Genomic DNA, 20,299 nt, shown 5'->3' with positions numbered 1-20,299 from the left:
GAGGCCATGTAAAGAATAAATTTGTGAAAGTAGAATAATAGGCGCAAAAAAAAAAGGTCATACTTTTTGTAAAAAGAGACAAATACTATACATTTATACCAAGGTTAGCCTTTTCACCTCTAGATTTGTTTGTTTGTTTGTTTTTGTTTTTTTTTTTTTTTTTTTTACACATTCGGGAGATTAGTTTAGAAGAAGAATTCATTAATTTTGAAAAAGAAACTACCATCTTTGTGTTTAGAAATAAATTAATAAAATAACCTCTATTTTTTATTTAAAAAGTTAAAATTGTGAAATTTTTTTTAACAAATGGATCAAAATAACTAATTTTAAATTTAGTGGACTAAAAATGACAATTAATCAAAATTATAAAAAAAATTATACAAAAAATGTATTTTTATTTTCCCAAACAGAAACAAAACCGAATCGGGTATTAATTTGACCCGTTTAATAAACAGAGTCGGGTCTTTCTACCCCAGGTTTTCACTGTGTGTGAGGGAGAGAGCGAGCGAGTTCAGAAATTCTGAAGCTGAACGAACAAACTCTGTGTAGCAATGGCGACTGTAGCAGAATCATCGGAAGCGAACCCAATTCCACCAGCACCACCAGCATCACCATCACCATCACCATCATCAAGCGAAGGCAACCTCAACCACAACAACAACAGTGCTAAAACCCTAGACGAAACGACGATGCTTTGGGTTGAGTACGCAGTTCATCAAGCTCAGCTTTACCAGAAAGCCATCAAAGAAGCCCTCGATTCCGCTTTCGAAGTCTCCAGATCTCGCCTCTCCCAAATCCATTCCACTTCCTCCGCTCATTTTAACCAAACTATTGTAAATTTTTCCTCCTCAAGTCTCATTTCCTTTCATTTTGTACTTTGTATTCCCTGTTTGGTTGCCGAGAAAATAGACAGGAAAAGAAAAGAAACGATAATTCTGGAATTTATGATTGAGGATAAGTTGGACACTGTACAATGAAATTTTCGCGCTTTTAGTTTAATTTTTGTATGAATTTTCCTAATATTGGCAAAGACTTTAATTCTTTTAGCCATTGATAATTGTGAAGGTTGAAATACACTGTAAGTTTCTCACAACTCACACATGCATGTATGTATGTATGCAATGTGCGCGCGTATGTGTATAGTTTCTTAATTTTGTGGCATTGTGTGTTTGATGAGAATAAAGAGGAAAGAAAAGGTTATGCATAATGTGTCATTGTTTAGGGTGCGTTTGGATAAGTTGTTGCAAAATTGTGTTTTGGGTTTAAAATGAGCGGTTGTAAAAATTCTATGAGGAGTTGCTGTTGTGAAATAGAGTTTTGGGTTTTAAAATTCACATTTAGGCTCCCAAAACGCCTAACCAAATGGACCCTTAAAACAATATCAATATGTGTGTGTGTGTTTGCCTCTTGAAAATAGGTTTGGAAAATGGAAAATGTATTTGATTTTGTCAGAGTTTTAGGAATAATGGAGAATTAGGCTTTAGTTGGGTATAAGGTTTTGTTCTCTTAGGGGTGAAAAATTTCCAAGAGCTTTGTAGCTTGGTGGCATTGTTTCGAATCTCCCATTTTTCACTTGTTGTAACAATTGAATTATGAAGCCCTGCTGATATTATAGCTGAAACTCTGGATGTAGGATTCTTTACAAGATCTCAAGTCTGATTATGCTACTTATGAGGATTTATTAGTTGGAAAGATCAAAGGTTAGCTCTGGTTTCAGCATTATTGTACTCACAGTTTCATATGATTACGAGTCTTTATTTGTTTTAAAATTTTTAATATTTGGTTGTGATTATTTTCACTCCTTTTTGCAGAGGGTGTTGTTATTGCATCTTCACATCCATTAATTACGGGTGGGGTTGCTGCTGGATTGGGATTGACAGTACTGAAAAGTATGGTTCAAAGTTCTATAGACTTTTGTATCACGATAAAATTATTTGAAAGCTTTGAGATGTGTTTATTTCTACCAACAAGGAATACTTGAATTAATAATTGGGAAATGCTAACGAGTGCCCTTAGGGCACTGGTTAATAATCCATTTAAAAATTTTTTTTATGAGAAATAAAAAAAAAGTAATTAATATTTTGACAATTTTTTTCATTTCTCATAAAAGTGATATCAAAACTTTCTTAAAATAGATTATTAACTAGTGCCCTAAGGGAACTCGTTAGCATTTTCCTTAATAATTTTCTGATATTTGATCTTGTCCATATTTTAGTAGATAAGTAATTAATATGCTAAGGGTCTGTTTGGGATTTGCTTATTTTGCTGAAATTAAAATTTTTTTTACTAAAAGTATTGTAGATAAAGGTATCTTACAAACAGTTTGGTCCATTGGTCACCCATTAGGATAGGCACCAGATAGAACCCATCATTGGTTTGAGATATGACTAGACCCAATCTAGTCATGCTAGACACAATGACTGTTATGACCTTTAAAGAGAACATGGAAAAAATCTTTCGCCCTATCTATGTGAACCTCAAGCTCAAGGTGTATGAAATTTTCACATTTGATACTTTAAGCAGAAGATTGGCAGAGATTCTATTTAACTTGACTTTTTTTTTGGATAGGTAAAAAGAGTAATATTAATCATGATTGAAAAAAAAAAAAAAAAAAAAAANCCTTTTTGCAGAGGGTGTTGTTATTGCATCTTCACATCCATTAATTACGGGTGGGGTTGCTGCTGGATTGGGATTGACAGTACTGAAAAGTATGGTTCAAAGTTCTATAGACTTTTGTATCACGATAAAATTATTTGAAAGCTTTGAGATGTGTTTATTTCTACCAACAAGGAATACTTGAATTAATAATTGGGAAATGCTAACGAGTGCCCTTAGGGCACTGGTTAATAATCCATTTAAAAATTTTTTTTATGAGAAATAAAAAAAAAGTAATTAATATTTTGACAATTTTTTTCATTTCTCATAAAAGTGATATCAAAACTTTCTTAAAATAGATTATTAACTAGTGCCCTAAGGGAACTCGTTAGCATTTTCCTTAATAATTTTCTGATATTTGATCTTGTCCATATTTTAGTAGATAAGTAATTAATATGCTAAGGGTCTGTTTGGGATTTGCTTATTTTGCTGAAATTAAAATTTTTTTTACTAAAAGTATTGTAGATAAAGGTAAATGTTAGTTGAAATAGTACAATGAGCCTCATGAATAGTACCAAAAAATATAGTGAAATCCATGAGTAGTAGCAAAAATAAGCTAAATAATAAAATAAGTTGGTAAAAAATAAGCTAGCCAAACAATTTACAAATTTCACTCATATAGATGAATATAAAATTACAAGTTTTATGCCAATATTTTATATTGCTCAAGAAACAATTCTTTTTTGTCCCTCCTCCCCCCCCCCCCCCCCAAAAAAAAAGAAAAATGATATCCCAATCCTAAGTAGGTTGTCAGGCACACTAGTGACCAGGTTAAACCCCCTTTGAAAGAATTAAGATTATACTGAATCTCATCTAATGGTTATTGACTTGCAGGGCCACGGCGTTTCTTGTACTATAAAACCTTGCGCCTTTTTGCTAGTGAAGAGGTAAGCACAGTTCCTGTTACCTTTTCTTTTCAGTTGTCTAGTTGTCATCTTAAATGTGCTTCAACAGAATGAGTTTATTTCCAATTCATGATCTAGCTATGTAATTAGGGTGTTAATGAGAATGTTCAAAACCTGTGAGAGAAATTGACTTTCAGCTGTAAAGAGGCCCTTAATTTAACTGAAGAGACATGAAAATTCCAACTTCATGGTATTATGTGCCCTGAAATAATTATTGGATCCCTTATGTGAAGTCTAAGGTTAAGTGGGTTGGTTTGGCTAGGACATTGGTTCAACCTTACAAACAAAACATGGTTGGGCTTTTTCGGAAAGAGGGGGAGAATCAATTTCCTGTTATCGTGAAGTTTGGAATTTACTGTCAGTTGAAGCTAATCAAATCCTCTTTGACAAAGGGCTAACTCACCCGTAGTGAGAGGTGTGTCCTTCTCTAGGAGAGTGAAAAGTTTTCATTTTATCAACTTGGACCAAGCCTCAAATGCTTTCCTGTCACCTAAGTGAGGTTGGTCCTGTGTGTTTCTAACATGCCAGGGAATAGTGGAACGTTGCCTGCTTCCAAGCCACTTTACTAGATATGCATGTGGTTGTAGTCATTGGCAATTTCTTGGCAATCTTAGGTAGAGTTTATTCTTGATCCTGCAATGAACCTGATAAAATTTATTTGAGGTTGGAATGAGGAGTTCATTGTTTTTACAATCTTTGTGCATACTCCTTTCCTTTTTCATCTTTAAGTCCTTTATTTATTTTTTAAGAAAAATTCTACACATATTTTCATATATATATTTTTGATAAGTCAAACATTTTTTCATATATATATATATATATATTTTAAATGACTAATAAAAGAATTTATTAATAAACATATCCATAAAATATTTATTATTTGTCCTTTGAAAAAAAAAAAAAACAGTCTTGTTCTAGATTCTTGTGGATTGAAGTTGAAACTTGGACATGTTAAACTTGTTGACTTCCATGATTTTGCAATTAAACCACATCGGATATTAGTCTTGACTAATTCTCTGTATACTATCCCACTCTGCGCGTGTTATAAATTAGTGAAGCTACATTTAAAAATAACTATAAGCTGTTTCATGTGCAAACATAGGTCAAATGTGTCCCATCAATCTATTCTTGGACTGTTACAAAATTATTTAATGCCCCATAACTAAAGTGATGAAATTTCAAAAACAACAGGCTCATGATGGAATTGCCTATAATGCTCATTTAGATGCTCTTCTCTCTAAGATTTAGTTGTAAAATTTGAACTCTAATATCACATTTTCAGATGAGTGTTTTTTGCAACATCCCTTTTATGCCTTAATGATTTTTTCTGCTTGAAATACCTTCATGAAAAATTTAAATGCCTATCTTAATTTGAAGAAAAAAAAAAAAAAAAAAAAAAAAAACAGAGTAGGAAAATACAAGGTGTTCATGATGGTGAACACAAGAAAAAACAACAAACAACATCAAAGAAAAAAAAAAAAAAAGAAAACTCAATGGACTATTCTAAGAGAAGAAAGAAACTCTATGATAGAAGAACAATTCAAAGAACCCAAGCACCTAGACCAATCAATAAGAGTTCGCAATAGTCCAAAATAATCCCTCTCTGAAACACTTTAGCAATAGTCCTGAATTGGAATAAAAACAATAGACATATGTATTTGAGGAACATATGAACATAATAAACAACATTATAATGACACTTTTGGATATTCTCTTAAAGAACCATGGAGAGGGAGTGTGTTGCAAAGTATGTGCCCTTAGCAGTCATTGGGTGCATCATTTGAGCAGATGCATGCTAAATGTTGCGATCATTGTCTGATCAGATAAATGCCATTTAAAAAAAGAAAAAAGAAAAAGGAAAAAAAGTGGCTGTTTGGATGATTGCCTTAGGCAACATTTGTACCATATCTTATGTAGATTTAATAGATTTGTTGAGTCTCAGATTCCAAGTGGTTAGGATTAGTTAGTTGCGTATCCTGTGTGTGTAACCTTTATATAATAAATTTATTTTATTCATTAAAAAATGAGATGTGTACGAAATGTTTAACTTAAAACTGTATTGTTCAAAATTGCAAAAGGCATTTCAACTTTCAAACCATAGAGTGATGAGCTGATTCTGGTATTAGTTATTTACATATTGTACTTATCAAAGTTACTTACATATTGTACATAAGAATGAATATTATTCTTCATTCTTTCTTGCTTTGCCAATTTGTAGTGCAGAGCTGCTTATCCTTCATGTTAATATCTTAGTTTACAATTTGTATTTAACAAGGTAAGATAACTGAGCAGAAATTTCCAACGGTTTAGCATGCTTGATTATGTGTTTTTAACAGAGCATATTGTTTAATGTTGTTATTGCATTAACTTCCGGATTTTAAGCTATTGCCTGCTCATGGGGGTTCAGGTGAAGCTCAGCAGTAGTGACACCCTTTGTGATGTTTGTGGTTCGAATCCCACCACCCCCCTCCCCTGCTATCTATCTATCAATGATATATATATATATATATATATATGACAACTATTGCTTGCTCATTGATCAACATATCTGATCCAAGTAAACTCCTAAAACAATGCAATTCATGGTAAATATTTATTGTTTTCAGAAGAGGGCATTACATGGAGAAGAGGAGCTGCTACGTGGAAGGACAAAACTCAGGTTTGCACTTATAATGAATAGTTCTTTATGTAATTACTGTAGTTTACTTTATAATGAATTGCAATCCTGTTTAAACTTTTCCTATTCCATTTATAGACAAGCAGGGAAGCAGATTCAAGGTGTGATCCGCTCGGCTTATAAGATTGAAAGACAAGCAGGGGGTATGCAAATATTCTCTCCAAAAGCTATTGACATTGAGTACATCGAACCTATTTAGATGAAACATGCTGTTTATGTTGTCTCCACATTGTCTTTTATTGCATCAGGATTAAAAGATATTCTTGGAGAACTTCCAAGAACGCAATAAACTCAGGTTTGCACTTATAATGAATAGTTCTTTATGTAATTACTGTAGTTTACTTTATAATGAATTGCAATCCTGTTTAAACTTTTCCTATTCCATTTATAGACAAGCAGGGAAGCAGATTCAAGGTGTGATCCGCTCGGCTTATAAGATTGAAAGACAAGCAGGGGGTATGCAAATATTCTCTCCAAAAGCTATTGACATTGAGTACATCGAACCTATTTAGATGAAACATGCTGTTTATGTTGTCTCCACATTGTCTTTTATTGCATCAGGATTAAAAGATATTCTTGGAGAACTTCCAAGAACGCAAGCATCTATGTTTCGGTCACAGGTTAGTTCTTTCATTGAAGCTCCTTTCACTGTTTCTTTCTCTTCCACAAGCTGAAGTCTTCCAAGGTCATTTAATCCCCTTGAGAACAGACATCTTGGTTAAAACTAACTGTTCTAAAGTATATTATGTGGACCAAAATATTACCTGTGAAATCAGACCCGTCACAGTGTAGCCTAGTGGTTGGAGGCTTGGGATGAGTTGTAGACCCAGACATCCTAGGTCCAATCCCCACTAAGAGTTCCCTTGGATTACTTGATATAGGGTTGTAAACGAACCAAGCCATTAATAAACAACTCGGGCTTGGCTCAATAAAAAGCTCATTCATGTTCGTTTGTTTACAAATAAGCCAAGATTGAGCCTTAGTTTTGGGCTTGTTTGATAAACAAGTTGAGCTCAAGCAAAAAAAATTGTTCATGAATAATAGAGCTCGATACAAAACATGCCGAGGTGAAGCTCGTTTATAGCTCGATATATGTTTACTAAATAAACTTATTATTATGACATTACGTATATGTTTTGCAATGTTAATTTATAGCTTGTTTATTCATATATATATATATATGTTTTGGAATGTTAATTTATTTAGATTTGTGAAGATTATAGTTGTACGAATAACAAATGTGGATGTAAAAATTGTATTTTGAACAATTACTCAAGCATAGACAATAAGCCAAGATTGAGCCTTAGTTTTAGGCTTGTTTGATAAACAAGTTGAGCTCAAGCAAAAAAAATTGTTCGTGAATAATAGAGCTCGATACAAAACATGCCGAGGTGAAGCTCGTTTATAGCTCGATATATGTTTACTAAATAAACTTATTATTATGACATTACATATATGTTTTGGAATGTTAATTTATAGCTTGTTTATTCATATATATATATATATATATGTTTTGGAATGTTAATTTATTTAGATTTGTGAAGATTATAGTTGTACGAATAACAAATGTGGATGTAAAAATTGTATTTTGAACAATTACTCAAGCATAGACAATAAATGATGATGGATGGATTTAATTATGTAAAGTTGTAATCTAAACAAATTTTAATCACGGGTGTTAGAGGCATGATAAAATGAGTATATTATATATATATATATATATTTGTTTACTTGATTTTTGGTGATATAAGCATTTGATGATATAATTTTTTTGGATCCCAAGCTAAAATGCTTGACTTGAGCTGGAGTTTGAGCTTGGTATTAAGCACGAGCTTGGCTTGACTAATTAATCAAGCTAAACCAAGCCGAGCTCAAGCTTTTTGGCATTTTCACATGCTCAAGTTCAAACATTGTTTTTAGGTTTGTCTCAAGCTCAAGCCAAGCTTGGGTATTTGATTTTTATTGACAACTCAAGCTCAAACACACTACTCGGCAAAGCTTGGCTTGTTTACAGCCCTGATACATGGTTTTGGCGGGGTGGGTTGTGTATCCGTGGTTTTCTCTCCAGGGGTGGGTCGAAAAGGGCCTTGCCTTGGTGAGGTTCCACATCATCAAAAAAAAAAAACCTGTGAAGTCATTGAGTGGGTGATGAAGGCCATAGGCAAAAACTCTTCTATTTTTTATCATGTCCATGTCCTCTGTCTTTCTTCCTATCAATAACGCTAAAAAAAAATCTCATTTGATAACTTCTACATCTACTTGAAAAGAAAAGAGCAAGATGTAATAATTTTGACTAACATTTTTGCCTTTGTTTAAAAGAATTCTTCAATGTTCATGCTGTCCAAAAATGCTCATGTTGCAGTGTCTGGTTGACAGGTTTCTAAACTAGCTTCTGAGGCAAAGCGAGAAAGGGTTGCTTTGACCAAGGAGGTCACAAAAATCAGCAATTATGGGATCTCAGTTTGAGAATTCTCCTGCTGAAATTCTCTTGTTTCCTGTACTTTGAAGTTTCACAAATTGAATCGTTCATCAAAAAAAAAAAACCTGTGAAGTCATTGAGTGGGTGATGAAGGCCATAGGCAAAAACTCTTCTATTTTTTATCATGTCCATGTCCTCTGTCTTTCTTCCTATCAATAACGCTAAAAAAAAATCTCATTTGATAACTTCTACATCTACTTGAAAAGAAAAGAGCAAGATGTAATAATTTTGACTAACATTTTTGCCTTTGTTTAAAAGAATTCTTCAATGTTCATGCTGTCCAAAAATGCTCATGTTGCAGTGTCTGGTTGACAGGTTTCTAAACTAGCTTCTGAGGCAAAGCGAGAAAGGGTTGCTTTGACCAAGGAGGTCACAAAAATCAGCAATTATGGGATCTCAGTTTGAGAATTCTCCTGCTGAAATTCTCTTGTTTCCTGTACTTTGAAGTTTCACAAATTGAATCGCCCTTATCTAACATGTGAGTAATTATATTGTCAGAAATAAATGCAATCTGTGGATCATTTTTTTCCTTCAGAGTTTTGTGAAAGGGAAGGTATTTTTCCTTACGGTGGCAATTTTTTTTTGAAGAGGAGATACATGTGCTGCATAAATACTAAGTTTGGAGTACGTTATAGAAGAGTACAGAGTTCAGCTGTAGACTGTAGTTCAAAAACAGAACTACAAAAATTCATGTGTTTCAATATGAATCTTATCACTGCTTATTTTCTAGCCTTGGTTTATAGCCATTTTTGCTTTCTTAATCTATCAGGTCCAATATTTAAAGGCTGGGGTTGAGCTGAATGGTTTCAAAGCTAAAAATTTTGTGCTTGATATATCAATTCCAAAATCTTGTCATGTGTTGTAGCTTTCAGCTTTTGGGGATAATTTTTTACAAAACCGTAGAACCCCAGACCCAAGCTTCTGTTCAGTTGTTAAAACAAGTATACAGTTAATCCTAGCTCAATGCCTAACTGGTGTCATTAAACACATCATTGGTGGCTATTTCTAATTCCAAGCCTCTAGTTCACATGCGATATCTTGTTTACCTTTTTAAAACTTTGATATCACTTCATAGTTTCATACTACCTTGGTTTCGGTTTTGTTCCCTGGGAAAAATGAAAGATAAAATAGTGCAATAATTGTTTGTAAGGCAACAATGAGGTTCATAGCTGTGCTCTTTGCATTGTAAAATGGCACTCTCTGGAATGAATTCCTTCTTGGTTTTTATGATTTGTGGCAACGTCAGCAGTGGTGAAGTAATTCTACCAGTGTTAAAATCGTTCAGGAAATGGTTATAGTCATAGACTCATAGGAACTCAGTTGAAGAAGTGCTTTAATTTTGGCAGGAACGCCTGTTTGATAATGTTATTCTAATAATGTTGTTTGTATTTTTTGGAAATATGTGTAGGTGAAAAAGTGTGTAAAAATACGTGTAATATTGTTTAAATACTGAAAATTGTTGTTCAAAATACACTACCAAACACCAAACAAAGTTTATTTTCAAACTAGTTTGAAGAAAAACCTTACAAACTTATCATATATATTTATATTTAGTGTGAATTTTGAAAATCTAACCGTTAGATTGCATGTTCTTATTACATCCTTAATGCTTACAAAATTTCAAGAAAATCAAAGATTAATTGTTATATCATCAGATAAATGTTATGATTTTAAGTTTTTGTAATTTAAAGTTGTATATAAAAAATAAGTTAATCGATCAAATAGTAAATAATATCCAATTTGAGTGAAATTTGATATTTATGTTAAAAACATAAGGAACATAAAATTCAATGGTTAGATTTTCAAATTTCACATACAAAAAAGAAATATATGAAAAGTTTGAAGAGTTTTTTTTAAAACTAATTTGAAGAGAAACTTTATTCACTAAGCGCCACCTTAGATTTGTGCTTTACCTGCCACTTTTCTTTGGTAAAAAAAATCTAAATTTGCTGTCAATATAGGACTCACTCTCTGCACAACCTGAGTTGAATCATTGAATAAATGGAATCGCAGCGTTGGTCTGCAAAAGAAAATGTTCAGTGAACTGAAAACTCTTTTGTGAGTTCTGCCATGGTCAAACTGCTCATATTGAGTCAACAACAGCCATGAGGCATCACATGGCATGTGCATATTCTCACTTTCACTCTTAAACAAACATCATCAAGTGTGACTGATTTTCCTCATTCCTCAGAATTATATTATTTCTATTTAGTAAGGAACTAAGGAATGAAAGGGCATCTAAACAATGTCTATACCTATAGTATTAGTCTTTGGTGTTGGGTAATACCTTTTCCCCATAAATTTTCCTTTTCTGAATTATTACCATTATCTTCACATCATATGATCCATACTATCACTATAAACTTATGTTCTTTATGTAACATACGCATAAAGCATAGTTTGAGAATAGTTTATTTAACTTTTTTTTTTTACTAAAAGCTAGCTGAATAATACAATGAAACTCATGAATAATATCAATAGTATCAAAAATGGTAATGAGAGTGTAACTCATGAATAGTACTAAAAAGAAACTAAAAACTCAAATAAGTTAAAGCTTGCATCTCATTTCAAACAAGTTCGAGATAGAATTTCAACTCATGAAATCCATTTCATGATGATTGACTGATTGCTCTTTCTCATTAGATTATGACACCAATTAATTTTCTTGTATAAGTCGAATCCTAAATTTTTTATTCAATAATAAGAGATTTTCTTAGTTAATTTAATTGAAACCCAATATTATATCTTATCTTAGAGTTATTATCTGATGTCATTTTACACTGTTGATGGTATCCTAGACAGCTTATTATATATGCTTCATACCTTTCCCATCCCATGTTCCTTAGCTTTAATTTAATTACCCTTTAGGCATCTCTCTCTTTTAAATTACCTACTCTGAAAATATATAATAAATATTCAGTCAGCCCACATGCCAGTGTCACGTGGAACTCCACTCTTACCACACAGACATCACACTCTCTATACTCTACTTCTTTTTCAAGTAAAGCGAATATTAGTAAAAAGAAAGTGAAATTTAAGACCCAAATTCAAATTGGTAGTTGACACTTTAAAAAAAGTTAACTAAAAATTTATAACCCAAACACATTTTTTCTTCTTTTCTTTTAATACTACAACTGAAACAAAAAAAAAAAAAACCAAAATTAAAATTTAAAATTTAGTCTTGAGTTTTGATAACATAAGCTGGCCCCCCATTTGGGTTGGGTATCTTAACACCGATCACAGTCCAACCAGATTCCGACACGTCACGTCAGCATACCTGACGGTGGTGGTGGTGATGGTACATTTGCTCTTGCTGTTGTTCCCTCGTTAGCTCCTTCTGGCGACGAAGCTCCATGACCTTCCGGTGCGAGTTCGAGTGCTGAGTCAGCACGAAAGTCGGGCTCGCCGCGGGCCGGTACTCGGGCACGAGCCGACCCGACTTGAACCGCACGCCGCACGCGTTGCACAGCGTCTTCGGGCCCAGCGGACCCGTCCGCCACTGCGGCGTCTTCTCCGACGCGCAGTGCGTGCACCTCCTCACCTCTCCCCCCTCCGCCGGAGAACCGCGCTCTCCGCTCTTCTGCTTCGTTTTTCCGGCCTCCGGCGAAGCATCCGATCGGAACGCCATTTCTCCGGCGAGCTCGACCGTCGAAAAATCGGTGAACGAGTCGTCAACGAATTGCGAAAGCCACTCCAGCTCCGCCACGTCATCGCTCTATAAACCAAAAAAAAAAACCACTATTATTAATAAAATTGTTTTGAAAAACAGTGAAAGTAGTTTTTGAAAAACAAAAAAAAAGAGTATAATGAAAATGACTTACGGGGACGGCACAGAGGTCGTTTGTGAAGTCGGTGGAGAGGTGGTGGTGGTAGTTAAGGCCGTTATTAACAATGGGCTGAGCGTGAGAGAGAGAGTGAGGGGTAGGAAGGTAATTTTGGGTGGGAGTGACATCAGAGTCGGTGGAGGAGGAAGAAGAGGAAGAGAAGAGTTGGTCGTTGGAAAAATCTAAGAGGTCATCTATTGGGAAGTTAGAATCAGCTGTACTCGACACTCCTCCTCCGTACACATCCATTTTCTCTTTCTTTCTCTCTCACACACTAATAGCTTTATTTTTTGGCTCTCTGCCTCAATGGGTTTTAGAGAGTGAGAGAGAGAGAAGTGTTGGGGAGATGAGATGTATAAGTATTTGAAGGAGGAGGAGGAGGAGGGAGCAGAGGAACGTGCTGAAGGGAGTGTGATCATGCAGTGAAGTGCACTGCACATAGAGAGAGAGAGAGAGAGAGAGAGTTTTTACTTTCTGTTCAATTTTTTTTTTTGGTTTTTGCTCTCTGTCTGTCTGTCAATCTTGTGCATCTCAAATGGATGTGTATGGGGGATTATTCCCTTTATATTATATTTTGCCTGATACTGAAACCGCAAAGTGCATGGATGGTTTCATGCATTTTCATTGACAAGTGTCTGCACTACTTCACATGCTTATCTTCTTCTCTCTCTTTCTCTCTTTAATTTTTTTTTATTTTTAATAAATTTAATTTTATGTTTCTTATTTTATATTTGAAAGATTTTTACTTATTTTCTCTTTTTTAGAACATTTAAATTGAACTGATGTCAACTAGTGAAGTTACAAAACTTTTTGCAACACATAAAAAAAAAAAAAAAAAAAAAATCTGCATCTTATCAAAGACAAGCAATTTTTCCCATTAAGGATGGTAGGTTATCATCCGTAGCTCCATAACTAAGGAAGAAGATTAAAAAGTCTTAAACTTTGGCTAGCTTCCTTCCTAATAAACATCATTAGGGATCTTGTTAGTGATTATTTTCTAGAGATTCCCCAGCTATCAACAATAGGAAAGAATTCCATTACAAGGTTGGTACAAATATTGTTTTTTTGGCCAATTAGTAACTTTAGCTTCAAGTTTAATGTGAACCAGTATTCCTCAACTTAATCACTAGCAACAAGCCATCTTCTTCTCCATAACTAAGGAAGAAGATTAAAAAGTCTTAAACTTTGGCTAGCTTCCTTCCTAATAAACATCATTAGGGATCTTGTTAGTGATTATTTTCTAGAGATTCCCCAGCTATCAACAATAGGAAAGAATTCCATTACAAGGTTGGTACAAATATTGTTTTTTTGGCCAATTAGTAACTTTAGCTTCAAGTTTAATGTGAACCAGTATTCCTCAACTTAATCACTAGCAACAAGCCATCTTCTAATACACGTTACTCTGATAATGCACTCGCTTAACCACTCTTTAAATAAAAGAAAACAAAAAAAAAACCATAATTCCTTTTTTTTTTTAATTTAATTCAACAAAAAAAAAAAAGAATTTGATTTCTATTTTGCCTTTTCCCCCTCTTTTCTCTGAGAAAAAATTGAATATTTGGACCACTAGTCAAGTAGACAACGAGCAAATAACACCTACGAGTTAAATGTTGACTAAGACAATAACGCTTAACGTCTGAATCACTTGTCTGCGGTTACAAATTTTTAATGACTTTTAATTAATGTATCTCCACGTAAGGAAATTGTTCAGATAAAGTAACGTATATAATTACTATATATAAAAAAAGGTGAACTCAGAGAAAAAAGAAATAAGTATTTCTTGAATGGTTAACTTGACCATCATGTGTTGATGACGGAATTCTATTTCAATTTTCTAGACCTTCCTTTTTCATTTCTTGGATATATTTTCAAACGCTTAGACTGAGCTAGTAACACCTAGCGTCTAGATCACTTGCCTGTAGTTATAAACCATTAATGAACCTCGATCAATGTAGCTCCACACAAGGAAACCGTTCAAAGAAAGTAACGTTTACAACCGTCTTAAAAAGATGTGAACCTAGAGGGAAAAAGTAAATAATTCTTGAGTGATTAACTTGAGCATCAAAATAATGATGATCAAACACTATTTCAGTTTTCAAGACCTTACTCTTTCAGAAGCTTAGATTGAACCAGTAACGACTAATGTCTAGATCACTTGCTTATAGTTACAAACCATTCTTGACCCTCAATTAATATAATTTCATGTAAAGAAATGATTAGGAGAAAGTAATGTATATGACTACCTTAAAAAAAGGTGAACCTAGAGGAAAAAGGTAAGTAATTCTTAAGTGATTAACTTGAGCATTAAAGTCCTAATGATCGAACACTATTTCAATTTTCTAGACCTTTATCTTTTCATTTCTTGAATATATTGTCAGAAGCTTAGACTGAACCAACACTTGACGACTGGATCACTTGCCTGCAGTTACATACTATTAATGATCCTCAATCAATGTAGCTCCACGTAAGGAAACGGTCCAAAGAAAGTAACGTATATGACTACATTCAAAAGAGGTGAATCCCGAGGAAAAAAGGAAGTTCTTAAGTGATTAACTTGAGTATTAAAGTATTAATGACCAAACACTATTATGATTTTCTATACTTTCATATTTTCATTTCTTGAATATATTTTCAAAAGCTTAGACTGAGCCAGTATCAGCCTAATACTTGGATCACTTGTCTGCCGTTACAAAGTACAAACAATTAATGAATCTTAATTAATGTAACTCTACGTAAGAAACGGTTTAGAGAAAGTAATGTAACTTTGGAATAAGGGGTGCCTCCTCACAAAGAGGGTCATAGTGACAAGGCCTAGACGACTGTTTACCAAAATGCAAGTCTCCGCAAATTTGAAATTCAGTTTTCAAATTTATTCAAATAAGGTGAAACCCATAGCTGTTTAATATAACAAGTTTCTTCTAGATATATGGTGTCTTGTCCAAAATTTCCAGGATCCTCCGCTCCTCTCCCTTTCTCTAGGCTCTAGTAATGACTCAAATCACCAGTCCATTTAAGTAGGAAAATTTCTTTAGCATTTTTCTACTTAATATTTTTTTTTCCTAAAAATACAATCATTCAAACATGGTTCATCAATTTAGGAATTTAAGGTTTTTTTTTTTTTTGTTTTTGAGAAGAAAGCCTGTGACGTGTTTTTCCTAGTAACTCCCTTTTTTTAAAGCCCATGACGTTTCTTCCCAAAAAAAAAAAATAAAAAAGCCTATGACGTTGAAACGTGGTTTGATCAGGAAATCCGCAAGTATGCAAAGCTTCTAACTTTTAACATGCATGTCTAATTTTCAATATGTTTATTCATCTTTTACGTATTGTCTCTCATTGGCCTCATTTTAATGGGAATAGTGTTGCTTTTTCTTTGCAATGCCATCATTCTAAATTTAGCTGACTTGTTTAAATTAATTTAAGATTTAGCAATTTTTTCTCATGGTCTTGCTTGACTATTTTCTTCTTTAACATGAACTAGCCCAATTTTTCTTTTTAATTTCCTGCTTGATTTTGTGGGCTAAAATTTGATTTGACTTGATATGAAGAAAATCCCTCTTTCTGTCTTTCAAATAATGTAGACTTTATAATTCTTCATGTTGTTTGTTTCACTTAAAAAATATTTTTTTTCAAATTTCTCAATGCAATTTAGTTTCTATTTTGATTTAATTTAACATGAAGCATATACCGTTTAGCTTTTGAAATATTCTCTACATAAATTTCTAAATTATTTTTATTTAATAATTTAATAGTTTCCGTAATGAGAAGGGGAGATTTGAACCGATCCTCCTCAATCCTCACAAAGAAGACAATGAGAGAGAATCGAGATTGAACCTTGATTTTCCTCATAAAGAAAAGCGGACAATATCAAGATTCTAGACATTTTCTAATTGAAATTTTATTCAACTTGATTCTTCAAAAAGAAAGTTTTATTATGGATGGTCTAACCGTGTAAGTTGTTTCAATTGATAGTTTTAAACAAATAATTTGGGATTGAATTCATTAAAATATGCTAGGAAGGGGGTTTATAAAAATTCAGGGAGTTCCTTTGTCTGTAAAAAAATAACCATGTTATAACCATTTGAAATTTGGCGGATATCTGTTTCAAAAAAAAAAAAATAATAATAATTCGGAGGATATGAATATCATCATGTCATAAATATTCCTCCTTTAGTCCGTGTCCCTTTCAAAGCCTAACACCCACCCACCCCAAAAAAACCCCCTAATTCCAATATCTTTTATTGTCCTCCAGATTTTAAATTTGATTCAACAAAACCAAGAAAGAAGCTTTTGATATCTATTTTCCTTTTCCCCTTCTTTTCTCCATGTGTAAACCCTTTCCCAAATCTCATTAGAATATGCTTTGCTCGACACCAACCTAAGGTTTGCCCTACTTGACCCTAGATCAAAGCCTATTTTGCTTAGCATACTAGTCTTATTGTTTAGATCCACCACAGGTGGCGCCCAAGGAAACCATGTGAAAAATTTGAATATTTAAACTACTAGTCAATTGGACGTCAAGCAAATAACATTCACGTGTTAATGTTGACTGGGCAAATAACGCTCAGGGTTTAAATCACTTGTCTGCAGTTACAAACCATTAATAATTCTCGATAAACATAACTCCATGTAAGGAAACGGTTCAGAGAAAAGTAAGGAATATGACCACCTAAAAAGAGATGAACTCAGAAGATTAAAATTTGAGCATCAAAGCATTGATAATTGGGCACCATTTCAATTTTCTTGACCTTCATTTTTTCCTTTCTTGAATAAATTCTTAGAAGTTTAGATTGAATCAATAATGGCCAAGATCTGGATCACTTGCTTATGGTTACAAACCATTAATGATCCTCGATCAATGTAACTCTACATAAGCAAACGGTCCAAAGAAAATAATGTCTATAGCCACTTTAAAAAGAGGTCAACCCGGAGGAAAAAAAGATAAGTAATTCTTAAGTGATTAACTTGAGCGTCAAAGTATTGATGACTGAACACTATTTTGATCTTCTAGATCCTCCAGTCTTCATTTCTTGAATATATTTTTAAAAGCTTAGACTGAGTCAGTAACATCTAACGTCATTACTTGCCTATTGTTACAACCATTAATGACTCTTGATCAATGTAACTTTACGTAAGGAAATGATCCAAAGAAAGTAATGTATATGACCACCTTGAAAAGAGGTGAACCTAGAGGAAAAATGTAAGTTATTCCTGAGTGATTAACTTGAGCATCAAAGTATTGATGATTGAACATTATTTCGATTTTCTAAACCTTCAATTTTTCATTTCTCGAATATATTTTCAAAAGCTTAGACTGAATTAGTAATACATGTTGTTTGAATCACTTTCTTCCGGTTACAAACCATTAATGACCATTGATTAATGCAACTTCACATAAGGAAACGGTATGAGAAAGTGACATATATGACCACCTTAAAAAGAGAAAAGACCTAGAGAAAAAAAGGAAAATAATTTTTGAGTGATTAACTTTAGCATCAAAATTTACAACGACCAAACACTATTTTGATTCTCCTAGACCTTTACCTTTTTATTTCTTGAATATATCTTCAGAAAAGCTTAGACTTGTAATCAACTAAATCATCAATAAAAATACATAAGCTTTAAAGATAAATTTAACATGGATTTAGGAACTTAAAATTCCGTTTTTAAAATTCATCCGGTATTGTTCTGAATAATGTGAAACCCATTATTACTTCCACATATATGATTTTTTTAAGATCCCCCCCCCCCCCCTAAAAAAAAAAAAAATCCCAGGATCCTCTGGGTTTTACCCTTTCTCTAGTCTCTAATAATGACTCAAATCGCTAGTCCATTTAAGTAGAAACATTTCCTTAGCATTTGTCTTTTTGATATTTTTGGCTAAAAATGCAAACAATTAATACATATAGTTCACCAACCTGGCTGTTTTAGTTCAAGCATAAATGGACTGTGATTTCCTGTACTTCTACTGGTACTTATTAGTTATTAAAGCCCATGACATTGGAATGAGGTTTGATCAAGAAATCGACTAGTATGCAATGATACTGCCACAAATTATTTTAAAATTTTTTACAAATTATTTATGTGTCAAATTCTTATCGATTTTTATCTAGATCTACTACTAATATCATTTTTTAGCTTACCAATAATTATTTATGACATTAACTATTTGTAAAATAATTTGTAGTTTTAGCATTTTTTTCAATATTTTTGCTACTTCTCTTCCTAATTAAAGTTGTTACGTCCTTTATATGACAGTGATTTAATTGTTTTGTAAATTGATAGCTCCAGTAGATGACCAGTATTGAATTGTCTTTGTGAAGTGGGTGGGTGAGTGTTTCAATCCATAACTAAAAACTACCCCCAAAAAAGGGCAAGTCATCCTCAGAGTTTCTTGTGATAGCTTTTCTAATCTCTTCCTCTTATTGATTTAGCATGAAACCTGCTTTATGCTTTTTAGTTTAACTATTACACAAGACAATTGTATAAGCACTCTATGTCAAAAATTTGTTGGAGACTTTTTTTTTTTTGGGAGGATGAACGACAAAAAATTTGATGGAGACTTAAAAAGATAACAATCACTTTTGTCGACTAGAAATAAAAATCTTCCGTCCTAACATGTGTGCTCTATTGACTATTTTATACTTTACCAATCATGACATGTCGAACGGCTTTTCTTTTTATTTATTTTTTTCAATATAAAATAATTGAAGCTTAAAGGTCAAATAAAAAGCATAGCATGTTACATGTGATGAAACATAAAATAAAACACTCTCTGACCTTAGTAGGGCAAAAGATTTTTGTTCATTTAAAATTATGTGTGCAATCTTTATTAATTTGACTCCTCATGCGACTAAATCTCATTCTTAACAAGCAACCTCATTTCATCTCAAAGATGTTAACATCATAGAATAATTTGTATTTATTTATTTTTTAAGTAAATAAAGGAATTATAAATTTAGAGGTATAGATGTGTTTTGAGAGTATAGAAAATGTAGTTTATATAAATTGACTATTATACCCTTGTTACATAATAGGTAAGAAATAGATTTATTTGTACTCATTAAATAATATAAAATTTACCAACAATTATATTTTTCAATGAGAAGTGTTGCGTCCACAACATTTTTCGCAATATTTTCACAACAAAATTTATGCGGAAAGTTGTTAATAGTTATAATTTGAACCCACCACTGAAATTATTTTTTTACTCACCAATATTAACTAATAATAATCTGTTACTTAAAATTTATTGTGAAAATATTGTAGTAACATTTCTCAATTAAGATTTTTAATTCTCTATATTATTTATCATTTCATTTCATCCGTACATTTTTCCCCTCCATACACGTTTGTCCTTATCTCTTTATCTCCCCCTTTCTTTCTTTTTCTCCCTCATTCAATAAGTGCTCTCATTTTTTTTTTTCTTTTTTTCTCCAGCCCTAGCTCTCTGTCTTTTTTTCTTCCTCCATACATGTTTGTCCTTATCTCTTTATCTCCCTTCTTTTCTTTCTTTTTCTCCCTCATTCAAGAACGTTCCAGCTAATGCTCTCTTCTCTCTTTTTTCTCTCTCTGTTTTATTTATTTTTTACTTGATTTTAGAACATCTATTGTGTTTGTGAAGAGGATAGGTGGGAGAGGGCATTTGTGTAATTCCACGGTGAGAGCACTTTTCTCTCCACAATTTTCCTCATGATTTGGGAGGATGTAAATTGTGGGCTCGGGAGAGAAAATTTTCTCGTGAGTTTTCCATCCTCAACAT

The 20,299-nt window shown here is 33.0% G+C and overlaps 2 protein-coding genes and 2 long non-coding RNA genes across 4 annotated transcripts; 3 read left to right on the top strand and 1 right to left on the bottom strand.

Annotated features, from left to right (window-relative positions):
• Positions 1-458: 458 nt before the first annotated feature.
• LOC136061749 (uncharacterized) lies at positions 459-1,981 on the top strand. Its single transcript, XM_065759959.1, has 3 exons — positions 459-833; positions 1,634-1,700; positions 1,812-1,981. The coding sequence occupies exons 1-3, from the start codon at positions 552-554 to the stop codon at positions 1,979-1,981; spliced, it is 519 nt and encodes a 172-aa protein (XP_065616031.1). The 5' UTR covers positions 459-551.
• A 4,108-nt stretch (positions 1,982-6,089) lies between these two features.
• On the top strand, positions 6,090-6,524 carry LOC136061753 (uncharacterized). The gene is made up of 3 exons (XR_010623600.1): positions 6,090-6,219; positions 6,316-6,380; positions 6,486-6,524. It is a non-coding gene; the product is annotated as an uncharacterized LOC136061753 (long non-coding RNA).
• A 46-nt stretch (positions 6,525-6,570) lies between these two features.
• On the top strand, positions 6,571-8,677 carry LOC136061752 (uncharacterized). Its single transcript, XR_010623599.1, has 3 exons — positions 6,571-6,693; positions 6,799-6,857; positions 8,614-8,677. It is a non-coding gene; the product is annotated as an uncharacterized LOC136061752 (long non-coding RNA).
• Positions 8,678-11,729: 3,052 nt separating this feature from the next.
• Positions 11,730-13,126, bottom strand: LOC111994403 (GATA transcription factor 2). Its single transcript, XM_024026277.2, has 2 exons — positions 12,538-13,126; positions 11,730-12,431 (listed from the first exon to the last, which is right to left on the bottom strand). Exons 1-2 carry the CDS (start codon positions 12,787-12,789, stop codon positions 11,985-11,987), a joined length of 699 nt encoding a protein of 232 aa, XP_023882045.2. The 5' UTR covers positions 12,790-13,126; the 3' UTR covers positions 11,730-11,984.
• Between the last annotated feature and the right edge of the window lie 7,173 nt (positions 13,127-20,299).

Source organism: Quercus suber, unplaced genomic scaffold, assembly GCF_002906115.3.
Source record: "Quercus suber isolate HL8 unplaced genomic scaffold, Cork oak 2.0 scaffold_348, whole genome shotgun sequence".
Lineage (NCBI taxonomy): Eukaryota > Viridiplantae > Streptophyta > Magnoliopsida > Fagales > Fagaceae > Quercus > Quercus suber.
The sequence above is the reverse complement of the archived record's forward strand: the minus strand, read 5'-3'. Positions and strand labels throughout refer to the sequence as shown.